This window comes from Oreochromis niloticus, linkage group LG17 (assembly GCF_001858045.2).
Source record: "Oreochromis niloticus isolate F11D_XX linkage group LG17, O_niloticus_UMD_NMBU, whole genome shotgun sequence".
NCBI classification, from domain to species: Eukaryota; Metazoa; Chordata; class Actinopteri; order Cichliformes; family Cichlidae; genus Oreochromis; species Oreochromis niloticus.
The window spans coordinates 27,869,694-27,884,262 of NC_031981.2; the positions used below are offsets into that span (position 1 = coordinate 27,869,694).

The following is a 14,569-nucleotide window of genomic DNA, read 5'->3' on the forward strand; positions in this document are numbered from 1 at the left end:
GTTATGTTGGACATGAGAAGCACACAGCCTAAGTTGTGGTAAGCCAGCAGCTCCAGCTAGAAAGCAGCTAAAAATAGAATAGAATAGAATAGAATAGAATAGAATAGAATAGAATAGAATATACAACAAAATTGTGGACGAAAAGGAATGCACAAAAGAAATATGCAAAGCGCTCACTAAATCCTCCCAAATGATTTAGTCACACAGCGTCTGCTCATCTGAAAAACCCACATATAAGTGCTTAAAACAGTCCACGGCTTTGATGCGCGTTTTCCTCCCTGCGTTTGAAAAGCTACATATGAATATGTATCATTTAGCTTATGATGTACATTATTCAAACGTAATACCAAGTTTCTCACATGGGGATTTCCCCTCACTAAACAAAGCCTTCTAATTTACACTCAGATAACATTAGGGTGATGCAAACACTAGATCTTCCCTGCATTAACATTTACAGACTAATCTCTCTTTTAGATCGAGACGACACGGGTCGCTTTTCAAATAAAATTCTGATACACAGTGATCAATCTTAGATATATAAACTATCCTCCAACGATATTGATAAGTTAAAGTCAAGAGAAAAACAACTTTGAAAGCATACAAGGACACAGATATCACAGTAGTGTATCAGCTGTCTGCTAAAGAAGTGACCTCTGGGATGCAGGCCTATTATGATTTCATTTTATCTGTGATGGCAATGAAAGAATTGAATCACTGACTGATAATGACTCTGTGCTACTCTGATCTAATGTGACTCAGGGTTTTCAGCAGCTGTTCACAACAGGAATGAATAACTTGGACTAATTGAACAAACGCTCCTTGTTAATTTTTCTTTCTTAAAAATAATGAGAATCAATCATTAGTTGCACAAGTATAATTTAAGCTGTTTTTGTCAAGTTTATCTCAATGAACCATCTACGTATTCGATACACCACTCACACCACTCATAAAGAAAAGAAAAGAAAAAAGAGAAATATAGCTGCCAAAAAATTATTTCTGGAACTTTCTGAAACAAAAAAAGTCCAATATACAATCCACCAGGTACAGCTAGCATATTACAAGTCTACCACAACTATGTGCAGTCATTTGAAAGCCATTTGGCTGGAGGTTGGATAACAGTCAAACACATTCCAGAGACTATTGAGCAGGACTTTTGCTTGCAATGCACATTCCTGTCCAATACTAGGAGCCTCTTAAAGTAGAACAATGCCACAGGTACAGCTTGAGAATCACGACAGCTCTTTGTGAAACTTTGCAATTGCATAGCAGTAACAAAGTGCTAGAACAGACTGCACCGCAGACTTCATTACAGGGTTGGGCAGAGCTCACGATGAAATACATCATTTGCTGCTCACAGTAATGCTTTTGATGGGGCCTTTCTGAGGACAGTAAAGCCATTTTCACACATGCACGGCAGCCTTGAATTTTTCTAGGGTTTTACCATCCAGAGATGCATGTGAGAACACATATGCGGTGGACAGGCTGTAGCCATCCAGCTCTCGTGTACAACATGAGAGTAATGCCACTTTGTATTAATGTGCCAGTAGAACCGTTAACAGCTCAGTGCATTTACCATTAGTGAGAGGGTGTCCTGCAGCCTCCCCAGGCAGCTCCCTCGGCCAAACAAGTCGTGGTTTCCAGTAGTGAGAATATGCTTGAAGTGGTCTATTTCCTGCTGAGTGCTACATTTAAGAAAGGGCAACTATGGATAATCTCTCAACACGATTATCTCCAAATTGCCCAAAGTTCATGTGTGAAAAACTGCCCAGTGGGAGGGGAAATACAATAGAATATGAAACAAAACAACAACATTGTCATATATATCTAACATATAACAAATAACTACTTACAGAAGCAGTGTCTACTTCATATCAGCATTTTTTAGTCATAAAACACGATGACACCTCATTGAAAAATACGGCAAGATATTAATCCTCACATGTTAACATCCCAGCTTCTGCTACCGTGTATAGAAGATATACACTTATTATAAAAAATGAAGATATGTGAAGAGCAGAGGTGAAGTCTGGCACAGAAAATACCAAATATTTCATGACTGAGACTTCTGTTTGGACTGGCACATAGTGACTAAGTTGAAGAGTAAAGATGAGATGTCGTGAAGATCTGTCACACTCGGCTCGGCAGATGACAGCTACTGATCGATGAGGCTTACCCATCGGACTCGGCTTCTAGCCCCCACCCTGTGCAGCCTCCTCCTGCCGTGGGGGGTGGGGGGGGACCTTTGTGACTGTAATATTAAAAACCGTACGCGAGGTTTAGATGTGTGGGACAGGGTGAGGCATCTCTAACCAAACAAAATCTCTCAGAATTCCTAAGCTCAGAGACGCTTACACAAACAGCAGGGCAAAATCCATCTTTCTGACAGAATCATTTCCAAAGCCCAAACCCCCAACTGGGCTCCTGGATGCACTTCTGAGCCGGGCCCGCCTGGGAGAGAGTGTGTCAATTTGTGCGCGCGTGCGTGCGTGCGTCTGAAGGGTAAAGAGAGAGGGAGCAGTGGGATAAAGCATGAGTCATTCAGTGCAGAATAAGAAGTGCGGCACAACCTGTCTTCAACTTTATTTCGACTTCTCTCTTTAGAATGAGGGTTTTTTTCATCGTTTGAGCAAACTTCAGCGTCTCTGAGTGTCTGTGTAAGTCTAAGACAAAGAGATTAATGGTGAAGTCATCTTAAAGCGTTCCTATCATTTCTCTACAAATCTGTCTGAACCACTTAATTCTCACAAGCTGCGTCTCAGCACTGAGTGACTGTTTGTGTCTAAGCAGGTCCGCTCAGACAAGACTGTGGTAAGAGTTCAAATCAAAGGATTACAGCCCTTTGGCAAATGACTGAATGAACTCAATCTTAACTCCCGTGGGGTCAAACGTACCACAGACATGTCAAGTTAGGCCCAACTTTCTCACACATATTCTCTTGTGGTGAGATCTTCCCAGCCGTTCTGTCTCCCTCAATAACATCTGCACAAACCTCGTCACGTCCTGCATCCCTAATTCTGATCTTACAACGTAACTGTGGTTTTCTAATCCCTCTGAAGCCTGATATTCAGACTTTAATATTATTCGATTTTTTTTCAACATGACATTTTCCTCTGCTTAGCCCTTTTAGGTCACCAAGAGATAATGCTAACCAGTGAACAATATCCTCATTCTAAGAGACTGTGTCATTTTTTTGAATTTGCCATTTTCATAAATGACAAGCAAGATCTCCTGATACAGAGAGTAAGAGTTGAGAGTGAACAAAGTTGCACAATAGAAGACAAGATAAAAAGAAAAAAAGATCAGTACAGGGCTGACAGCATGATCTGGTACCTACACTCTGCTTTATCAGACATTCTGGCAGAGTGGAACAGTTTCGACCATTAAACTTACATCGTATTTGTACATTTGAGTTAAATCCTCTTTGTTTTCTCGCTTGTCGCTGACAGGTTTTTTACATGTTAACAATACCACAAAAATTTGTCATGATAACATTAAGAAAACTGGCTGATTTAGAGCAGTAGCACGCCATTATTTTGGACATCCCCAAAATAAACACAGCCCAGAGAGATTTCCAGTTTTTAAACCTGATATGATCTCACTGCCAGAGTAGGAAACACATTAAACATATTTGCTCACCTTTGGGAACACCATCCATCCGTGCAGATCAACATAGCCTTTATGTCCAACTTCAGTCCCCAAATAAAACATGCCTGAAGGTTTAAACACTGATAATAAAATGTGCTATCAAGATACCTTTTATCTACATTCCCTCTCTGCTCAGTAACCTCAGACTTATAATGTAACCCAGTATTTTTAATTTGAGGCCTTACAGTTTAGCATTCTGATTATCTTGTTTTTCTGCAGCCAGTAGTTTATTTTGGCAGGAGGTGCTGAGTTATCAGCTATCGCTAGCAAGCTGGGTTCGTGTGCCTGTAAAACTATGTCACACTGACACAAAGATCTGCTAATTAGTTTCAAGTAACACAGTAACAAATTACGGCTGAGGCCGTGCAGATAGTTTACACCTCCCTGTGTTAGGTACATCCCTAACTTCAAGCCTTAAAAAACATTTGAATGAATGGAACTTCTAAAATAAATTACACGCATTGTATATCGATCAGGCACAACACTATGACTACTGACAGAAGTGAATAACACTGCTCTCCTTATCACTGTACCCGAGTTAGACAAAGGCCGAAACTGTGATTGGGTTGTGTTGGGTTTTTCCAGTCTGCAGCGGGAAGCAAAGGCTGGCCTGTGTGGTCCGACCCAACAGACGAGCTACTGTAGCTCAAACTGCCAAAATCATTGTTGCTAGTGCTATTGCTAGAGTACACACTGCATCACAGTTTGATGCATATGGTGCTGCATTGTCGCAGACCAGAAATGGTACCAATGCCGACTCCTATGCACCGCCAAAAGTGCCAACAATAGGCACATGGAGCAATGGAAGAATCATGATGAATCACGTTTTCTTTTAACTCATGTGGATACCCAGGTGGGTTACGTATCTGGGAAACACCTGGCATCAGGATACACCATGGGAAGAAAATAAGCCGGTGGAGGCAGTATGATGCTTTGGGCAACGCTCTGCTGGGAAAACTTGGCTCCTTGTTAAAGTTACTGTGACCACCTACCTAAGCATTGTTGCAGACCATGTACAGCTTTTTGTTGAAATGGTAATCCCTAATGGCAAAAATGGTCCAGGAATGGTTTGACAAGATCAAACCAGTTTGAGGTGTTGACTTGGCCTCCAATTTCCCCAGGTTTCAATCAAATTGTGCATCTGTGTGATGTGCTGGACAAACAAGTCCGATCCATGGAAACCCCACCTCATAACTTAAAGAACTTAAAGGATCGGTTGCTAACATCTTGGTCCAGATACCACAGCACACCATCAGGACTCTAGTGAAGTCTGTTCCTCAATGGATTGGGAGGACCAACACAATATTATGCAGTTGGTCATAATGTTATGCATAATCGGTATAAGCACACACCAAACACGGTGTTATGAAAAAGGAATCCATACATAAAGAGAAAACTTTTTTCATTACACTAGATGTTTAATACTCTTTAGTTGGCAATTTTAACGTGGGAGTCTATGGTGACTGGCTCGCTTTTGGAGCCAGCCACAAGTGGCTACTCAGAGTTCTTGACACATAACTGTCGGCTTAATTTTCCATCCCTGGAGGTTGTTGTTTGACTCACACTCATCCAGAACAAAACCCACTAATTGGAAGGTTGACAGTTCAACCACCGGCTCGCCCAGTCTGCATATTGATACTCTCAACACAGCGCATGTAACCAACAAGAGTATCGAATAAAGTGCTATATGATGCATATGAATAACACTTGAAAGTCTCACACCGTTACAAACCTCTACTAGACTGGAAGACCCAAATGCCTTGAAGCCAAGTCTGCTTGATTTTCTGAATTTACATAAAAATGTCAGTTCTGAGGAAAAACAGCAACACAGGACAGAGTTCATCATATTCTTAAATGAAGCTGTCAGTGCTTTACAAACACATGAAAAAACAGTCCGATCCCACAACTAAAACTTTATTCGACATCCACGGAGAATTGGAACGGGATGGGTGGAGCAGCAGTTATTTGACCGACACCACTGGCAGTAAATGAGGTTACTTTAGGTCACGCTGCCACTGGGATACAACTCAGGCTGTTTTAAGATGTCAATTAAACCTCACGCTGTGATTATGATGGAAAGTGCTGCAAACAAAACTGCAGAAAACCATAGGCAGCGCCACAGTATGGTTACAGGGGATAAAGAGCTGACTGACGGCTCAGGTTTAATTAGATACCACATTAAAAGAGAGTGAAAGAGATCTGAAATAAACATGACAGTAGAAGTGAGACTTGGGCACATTAGAACTCAAAATTTATTAGATTATTAAAAACAGTGTTGAGGATTGGTTTGATTACCATTTCTTCTGATATCATGTTTATGCATCAACACTTCCTAACAGCAAACACTTTTTTTCTGACATTTTGGTGGTGCTGTGCAGTTCAGGAGTCGGTAGAAGTTATCACCAGACTTACCAGTTCCTTCTTTCTCCAAAATGTCAACGCTTGCACTGACAGAGACAAAGGATTCTCATTTCCGGAGCCACCACAGCGTACTTAATCAAGTTTGGATTAAAATTCATTTGGGAAAAGGTTCAATGAGCCATAAGGACTGACTTATTAGAATAAGTATTAAAAAGCACCTAAATTAGCATTTAAAGATGAGCCAAAGAAACGGAACGTTATGACAAAAAAATACATAAATAAATCTTAAGGCTAGCTTACCTGTAAATGGGATCCTGCATCACCATCATTTTGCTCTCGTCCCATGTCCACTCATTCTTCTGTGTAAACAAAACGAAACCATTCATTTACACCACATGTCAAAATTTGGATACATAAGACAAATGAAATAAGAAACATTCCTTGCTCGGACAGTTTGAACATAAATCAGCTGAAAAACTCAAAGACAGACAGATGATATCCCGTGAGCACTGATATCATTGTGAGACCTTCATGTACATTTTTTACTTGCTCCTTTTGTCTGTCTGTTTGATTAAATCTACCTTTCAGCTTAATGTCACAATCAAAATGTCACCACAGAAGCACACAGGAATCATTCTTATTGATTTCTGTCTCCACAGAGCACTTTGTTGACCGAGTCATTCAATCACTTCAATCTGCGCTCTTTGAATGCCTCCTTCGCACTCAGAGATGTAAATAGATTGCTGACCGTCACACTTGACATTTCGGCTTTCGGGACAAGGAGCCAAACTCGACAAGAAAACATTCATCCATCGACTGGCCTTTAATTGCATCCCGCCGGTGTACTTGACCAAGGGCCTTTTGAGGGCAGCCAGGTACAGAAAAATAAATATCCATATTTTGTGCTCACTTTTGGTTTGTTGTCAGAAATTAAATATAGTTTGAATGCCTTCATTTTTCTGATTTTTTTTTTAAACTTTATCATGTTGCGTTTTTATGTGAGTTTGTGCCTGGCTTTCAGTTAGCTGACTTGACAGCTAACTGCTATTTAAGTGAAGGTGGAACTGTCCTGTTAGCATATGTAAAGTAGAGATGACAACCTAAGCCGAAAGGATAATACAAAGTTCTAAAAACAAAGCAAGAAATAGTTACAAAACAAGCAGGTACTAATTTATGAACACAGATGCAGCCTGTTCATTCTGATGAAGAACCTGGGAAATTTACCAATAGCAGTGGAAATTAGTAAGTCAAGCACGAGCAGACCTAATGCGAGCATGAATAATCTACCAATTAAACAACACAGCAAAAGACTTTTGCATATTTCTCTCCAGAAACACCATGCCAATTCAGAGCAAGTGGAGTGCGGTGCTGAAGGAAAAACACAGGTGTGGGCTGAGTTCAGTGGAACCATGGAATGACACTGTCTAAAGACAAAGGTGGGATGTCTTATCACTGAGACAGATAAACAACTTCTTGATGACAGAGCTCCCAGGGTGGATTTGCCCTGAGTTCCTTAAGGTTCTGGATGCTATAAAGCTGTTTTGGTTGACACATCTCCACAACACAGCATGGAAATCTGTGGCAGTGCCCATGGTTTGGTATGCTGAAGTGGTAGTTCCGATCTTTAAGAAGGACAAGTGGATGGAGTGTTTCAGCTATAGGGGGGATCACACTAGTAAGTCTCCCTGGGAAGGTCTAAGTCAGGGTGATGGAGAGGAGAGAGATTCAGTTAGATAAACCTCAGTTTCAGGAGGAACAATTGGGTTTTTTTGTCCTGGTTGCAGAATACTGGACCAGCTCTTTATCTTCTCGAGGATATTTGAGGGTATGTGGGAGTTTGTGGAACCATTCTTTATGTGCTTTGTGGACTCGGAGAAGGCATTTTACCAAATTTCTCTGTAAATTTGGGTAAGACTATGGAGAATCTTACTCTCGTATTGCTACAAGACTTATCAGTCTCTGTACAATTGAATTTCTAGGTCGATCTAAGTTCCAGAAGCTGGTGTCAGAATCTCCTTTCTGCTTTTTAAAGATGCTCAAGTTCTATTGGCTTCATAATATGGACACTGTACCACTCCACTGTGGTGAACTGAGAGATGAGTGTGAATGTGAGGCTGTTGATCTACATCCCTACCCTCATCTATGTTCACGAGCTCTGGGCAGAAAGACAGAATCAAACTGTCGACACAAGTGGGAGAAATGAGTTTCTTCTGAAGGGTGGCTGGCCTCTCCCTTAGTGCTGAGATGAGAAGTTCAGTCATTCAGAAGGGACTCCACATTGAAAGGAGCCAGTCGAGGTGTTTCAGGCATCCCCTACTCGGAAGAGGCCCTGGGGCAGATCCAGGGAAAGCTATAGAGATTATATCTCTTAGTATGCCTGGGAGAGTCTCAAAGTTCCCTCGGATGAACTAGGAGAGGATGGTCTGGTGTACTGCTTCCCCCATGACCCAGGGCAGGGAAGCAGCAGAAAATAGATAGATGTATGGAGATTTTCACCAATTAGCCTGTTAATTAAGTTATTGTTCCATGCGCATAAATGTGCACATCACTTTTGTTTTCTGCATGTGTATGTAGCAGCAGGTATTTTTTAGTATGGCCATGTGTAATGAATGGCATGTGTATATGACTCACAACCATCAGTGGATAACAAACAATTTCTGTAAAAACCTCAATATTCATTACACTCAGTACACATTACGCAGAGACTTTGATGCTCTCTACCGTATTATTTATGTGCAGATTCTCTGCTTACTCTACCCACTTCTTGTGACCTAAAACCTAAAACACTTAACGTTTCTGCTAAATGTCAAAAATAACTTTGTAGCCATGAATACATCAATCGCTTGTACTGTGTCTTATTCTCTCTCTCCTGTCGATGTGCCACTTTCTGTTCTGTTAACATAAAATGCAAAATGCCAGCGTTAAGGTCCAGAAACATGCACGGCTCTGCTCTAAACATGCAAGATTTGGCCTCAGCAAAAAGCTACAGGACAGAGTCAAACTTTGGGCACCACTTTGAGCAGTCTACATGCCTCGATTTCACGCTTTTAATAACATCTCCCTTGGGCTTCCAAATAAATTATTCCTCCTAGCGGCAACTATCACATTCACATCAGGGGTGTGCTTTTTTTGTGCTGTCATTTTCAGCACAATTTGTAGTAAATTGTCAGGCTCAAATCTAAGCGCAGTTTTATGGTTTAATTAAGTACTCATCTCCGCACATTTTACAGGAAATTTAAACTCAAAAGAAATACATATGCAGTAGGCAAGCTGAAAAAATAAATGTCCCCAAGTCAATGTGCCTGTTCAGTACTCCTGACAGTACAATTCTGCACTGCTTCAAAGTGTCTGGTGATGTCTGCGGACTCAATACTTCCAAAAAATATAAATCTGTGGACTTCATGTGCATTGGTCACTGGAAATGAGAGTCTATATTATAGCGATATACAGTATTTCCTAAACAGTTCTTCAAATACTGATGTAAAGCTTCAGTTACAGCTGAGATTTTCCACTTTGATATTTTTTATTGAACTGAATTTGCTAAAGCACAAAGCATGAAGGACATTAGCCTTAACCCTATGAATACTTACAGTCTAGACTACAGTATGCATCATCCACACACTGCTGTCCACAACAAAGCTATATATAGCAAATATGCAGATGTTTTCAGGTGGCCATGTACTAACAAAGCTAGACTTTTAAACTAATCTGATTAAAGGCCAACTCCTTTCAGGGCCATTTATGCCATTAAAAACTTTTTGAGACATTAATGTAAATCTGACAGACATACAAATCTGGCTTATGTAAGTCAACAGAGCTTCACCTGATATAAGCTGAGTGAGCCTTACATAAAGTAGGTACAGTCTTTCAGGTGAAGCTTAACTATAAAGTCTTTTCAGACTACAGCAGCAGAATCAGTGTGCCAAAAATGATGTTCCAAAAAGCTTAAAGGAATTTGACAGTTTTCATCAGAATTTGGAGGAAACCATCTTGCAGGTTGGTTTTGTATGGAACATTCATCCCTGCATCATTTGCTCATTCTTCCCAATACAAAGGAACTAAGGAAATGTGTGGTCTGTGCAGATGGTGGACCATCAGCTGAGGAAATCTTGCCATTTTCACAGCCAGCAAGTTGCCAACAGCCAATCAGATTTTGGAGCTGCCTCATCACCTTACAAAGACACAGACTGTATAACAATCCACTCGGAGCATTTGGCCAAGTACGGCAGTTGCATGAAAAAAAAAGGCTGTAGGGCTGCTCAGCCAAGACATCCCAGAAATACCAGAGATGAAGTGAAACAGTTTTGTAGGAGGAATAGATCTGAATGGTCCAAAAGCAGCCACAGGAAACATCTGGTGGTGATAGATGTTATTGCTGCTGAAGGAGTCCCTCTAAATACAAGACTTCGATTACTTTTCAGGCTTGCACCGAGTGTTTAAAATAAACTGTATATAAAAGAGAAGTGAAACATCGAAGAAGAAACTCGGACTGGCTTTTTAGCCATCAGATAATTCTATCAAAATGCTCCAGAGGGCACCAATAACACAAGCTAAGCTGTGAGGTCCAGCTTAATCACTTGTATTCATGGACACGAGGAGTCCGATGGGCTGAAGCTCCCTGTTGGCACACTGATCAGCCAAAGCAGCCACAGCCCTAACATTAGGCTTTACGGGGGAATGTATTACAAAGCGAGATCAATGAGTTAGCAAGCTATGCTGACCTTAAAGTCAAACTTTTCTGTGTCACAAAAGTGACTCACTTTTTACTTGGCTAAATCACCATGGTAACTGATACTCAACCTGGTCAGGAGCAGGTTGTGTTCAAAGTCAGCTCAGTTTGCCCATACCTTACTGTTGTCACATGTGAAGCCCAGCTCTACAAACTATGCATCACACGCTCACTGGAATCCTCAATATATAATATTGGAACACAGGATCCCTATAACCATTAATGTTTAGTTTCTAATGACACCCAATCACATAAACAGCAGCACCGAGTTCTAAATATCATAAGCCATAAAATGTTTAACTTGAAGTATTTTACATGGATTTTTTTAATTCTGTGCACTAAATACCAACTTTACAGTTGTTGTCTTTTACAGCTTTAATATCTTGTCTTATTTGTAACAGCACTGCACTTTACTGCTATATTTTTATGTTCTTATATTTATGGTCTGTATATATTTTAATGACTATAGGATGACCATCATCTCTGATTGGAGGAGGTGGCACTCATAGGGATCATTTTGTGCGGAAGAAGAGTCACTTGACTGGAGAAACACCCCCTTTTTATGTGACCACAGAGCCTGAAGCAGAATTTCCAGCTTAACAGAGAAAATCCATAAGCACAGTGGTAATGCATGTCATCTCCAAGTGAGGTTTTAGGTTTTGTCAAGCTGCTAACGCAAAATAGCCTTATTATGAGTTATGAACAAATGTAATCATTTTATAATTGTTATCCATCCATCCATCCATCTATTTTGTTCCACTTAACTGTGGCCTGGTCGGGTGGCCACGGGAGCAGCAGCCTAAGCAGAGAAACCCAGACCTGTCTTTCCCTGGCCAACACCTAAAGCTTGTCCGGGTCAGCTGAGAGATATAATCTCTCCAGTGTGTCCTGGGTCTGCCCTGGGGCCTCCTCTCGGTGTGACACCTCACCCCAGGAGGCGCCCAGGAGGCATCCTTGTCAGATGCCCGAACCACCTCAACTGGCTCCTTTTGATGTGGAGGAGCAGCGGCTCTTTTCTGAGCCCCTCCCAGATTTCCAAACTCCTCACCCTATATCTAAGGGAGAGACCAGCCACCCCTTGAAGAAAGCTCATTTACGCCATTTGTATCCACAAACTGGTTCTTTCGGTCACTACCCAGAGCTCGAGACCATAGGTGAAGGTAGGGACATTGATCGACCGGTAAATTGAGAGCTTTGCTTTTACACTCAGCTCTCTCTTTACCATGACGGACCGGTACATCATCACTGGAGCATCACTGCAGCCGCAGCTGCTAGTTGTTAGTAAAGGGCAAATTATCTACAGAAGCCCACAGTTTTTATTTAAGGTGGTAAGCATGCTTTTTAATGCTGTAATGTCGCTATGGGATATTACAGCGGTGCCCATTAGAGAAATGGCAGTTATTGGCATTTCCAGATTTACTTTATATATTTTTTTTGTTTCCAATAAAGTATCATCTATATATATCATCTATATATTTATCTATAATTGTGACTTGGATGAAGATCTAATCGTGAAGTATGAGTTACATACATGAGTTCGGGTAATTCAATAGGATTCAAAATTTTAGATACACATACTGTAAAAAGGTAAAATGTACTTCAGATGCTTTTTAATACCAAAACTTTGTAAACATGACAGTAATTTTCCCTTGAAATTACAGCAGGTACTGTAGCTAGCAACCTATATTCTTCCAGAGCTAATGGGGGCAGGATATCACCCCTCCAGAAGTGGGTATAGTAGTACTTTCCATTCAACTCAGATGACCAAGGGGTGAAACTGATTTGCAAAAGGCAATATGAGAACAATGCTATCGTGTTTTTCAGTACAAAGTATCATCCTTCTTGTGATGTCCTGAAATAATAGAGTTTATCTTTAAGTACATAGGATAATCTTTTTCTGTTGGTATTGAACAGAGTATCAAGCATCTTGGAATTCTCCTGGTCCTGGCACCAAGTACTACATTTCTGAAATCAGATATCTGGTGACAGCCTTATAATCTACACCATTTAAAGCGGGCAAGACTAGATTAAGCTCATCGATCATCATCGTCTTTATTCCCTCCATTAGCTTAGTCGACCGCAGAGTCTGTCCCGTCATCCTCAGCTCACTTGGAAACACAGATTCCTCTCCAGTCTCACTTCAACTTTTTCAAGCTTTCTTCTTGCTCTTTCCTCATCTTTTAACTCATAATTTCTACTCTGCTAATGGTTCTGATCCCCATCAAGCACTTTATTCTCTTTAGTAGTCCTTCCATTCTCACTTCTACATGCTCTCTAAGAGGACTGGTCGTCACCTTCTGCTACACACAAAGACACAGGAAATTAAACAGCTTTCCTTTTAAACATTGTTAGAGTTCTGTCACATGTTTCTTATAACTACAGATGATATCTCAGCAGCCACAAAGACAGAGCCATGAGTCAGTGTGCCGAGAGTGTTGACAGATACACATTAGGGACCAGACATACTGATTTTGTGCCAACAAAAAGCCTCTTTATGTGTTAAAACACAATTGCTGGGACTTTACTAAGTAAGCAAAGTGAAAATACAGGGGTGAAAAGAAAATAGTATTTTTTATGCCTTTAGTACAGTAAATACCTGCAGTATTATATGAAATGCAGGAAAAGTAGCTTAAACCCCCCCACAACACAACACATTTTCTTTAACACCACAGCTGTCAGCGGTTAGAAATTTAATTTCTTGATTTTTTCCTTTCTCATGTTTAGTTTAATTTCGGAGCGTTTTCTTGTGTTCAAATTACAAGAAACCTATATGCCTGTGAAGTTAGGAGAATACTCGCTCTTGCTGCAGCGCTGCATGTTTTGTGCTGCCCTTGGTAAACTCATTGCAAGGCAAAGGCTGCACTTGTGTTTGTAAAGTGGGGAACTGTTAGCAGATTGTCCACACAGCTTTCCATTTCCATCAGTACATTTCTTTTGCCCAATGGTGGCATCTCACTTGGAAAAAAAGTAGCCCTAAACTGCCAGAGGTCAACACCCACTTTTAACCACTCTGTAAGCATCAGTGAATGTTGTGGGCTAATAGAGCTAATAGAGCTAATAGAGCTAATAGAGCTGGCTGTCATCTGCAGCACTATCAAGGATAAACGTGGCCGATGACAGAGGTGGTCAACGCGCGCCCATAAAGCACACATATGAACCAAAAAAAACATAAATCTTTTTACACCAAGACATTTTTATATGATGTTTTACTGATCCATTCAAAGGTCTTCGATGCGGGTGACAATTCAGTACAAAACAGTACAAAGTAGTACAAAAGATGCTTTTAATTTGCAATTTATAAAAAAAGTATTCAAAGAAAAAGTTCACTCACTTTCTTCTTTTTCCTCAAGGTGACTTTCACGCCATCTACAGACACCACGATGTGGACTTTCTTCTTCTTGATGTTTTTCACCTTGAACTCATACTGCAGAGAGAAGACAGGCAAAGCGATATTAATTTTTTGGGAAATTAAAGGTAGACCGTGGCATTATTACATCCTCTAACAAAATGTTTTGTCAGGTAAAAAGGGAGTGGTGTGTGTGTGTGTGTGTGTTGAATCATGTCCTGGGGCAGTGAAAACAAAAATAATACGAAACATGGAAAAAATATCATATGACAAGATTGGCGCATTTCTGACAGCCCTGAACAAAGAGGTGTCACGATTTGTGATTAATCAAGAGTTAAAGCTGCTGTGATTTCAGAACTATATTAGAGTTATAACACTGGTGTAACACGTAGCTGAAGGTACAGAGGTGAAGATACTTTCACTCAGCCCAAACCTCTGCACATAAAAACCCTAAAAGCGTCTGTTGTCAAGGCTTGCTCAACAGTCTT

General features: G+C 40.7%; 1 protein-coding gene across 2 annotated transcripts in view; it reads right to left on the bottom strand.

The window, feature by feature from the left end:
• nos1apa (nitric oxide synthase 1 (neuronal) adaptor protein a) overlaps positions 1 to 14,569 on the bottom strand; it is a 189,186-nt gene that overhangs the window by 100,653 nt on the left and 73,964 nt on the right. For both annotated transcript variants that reach the window (XM_025899427.1, XM_025899428.1), the window contains exons 3-4: positions 14,067 to 14,159; positions 6,307 to 6,365 (exon numbers count right to left, since the gene is read on the bottom strand). In XM_025899427.1, the coding sequence (XP_025755212.1) occupies positions 6,307 to 6,365; positions 14,067 to 14,159 (152 nt within the window). The remainder of the gene's footprint in view (positions 1 to 6,306; positions 6,366 to 14,066; positions 14,160 to 14,569) is intronic.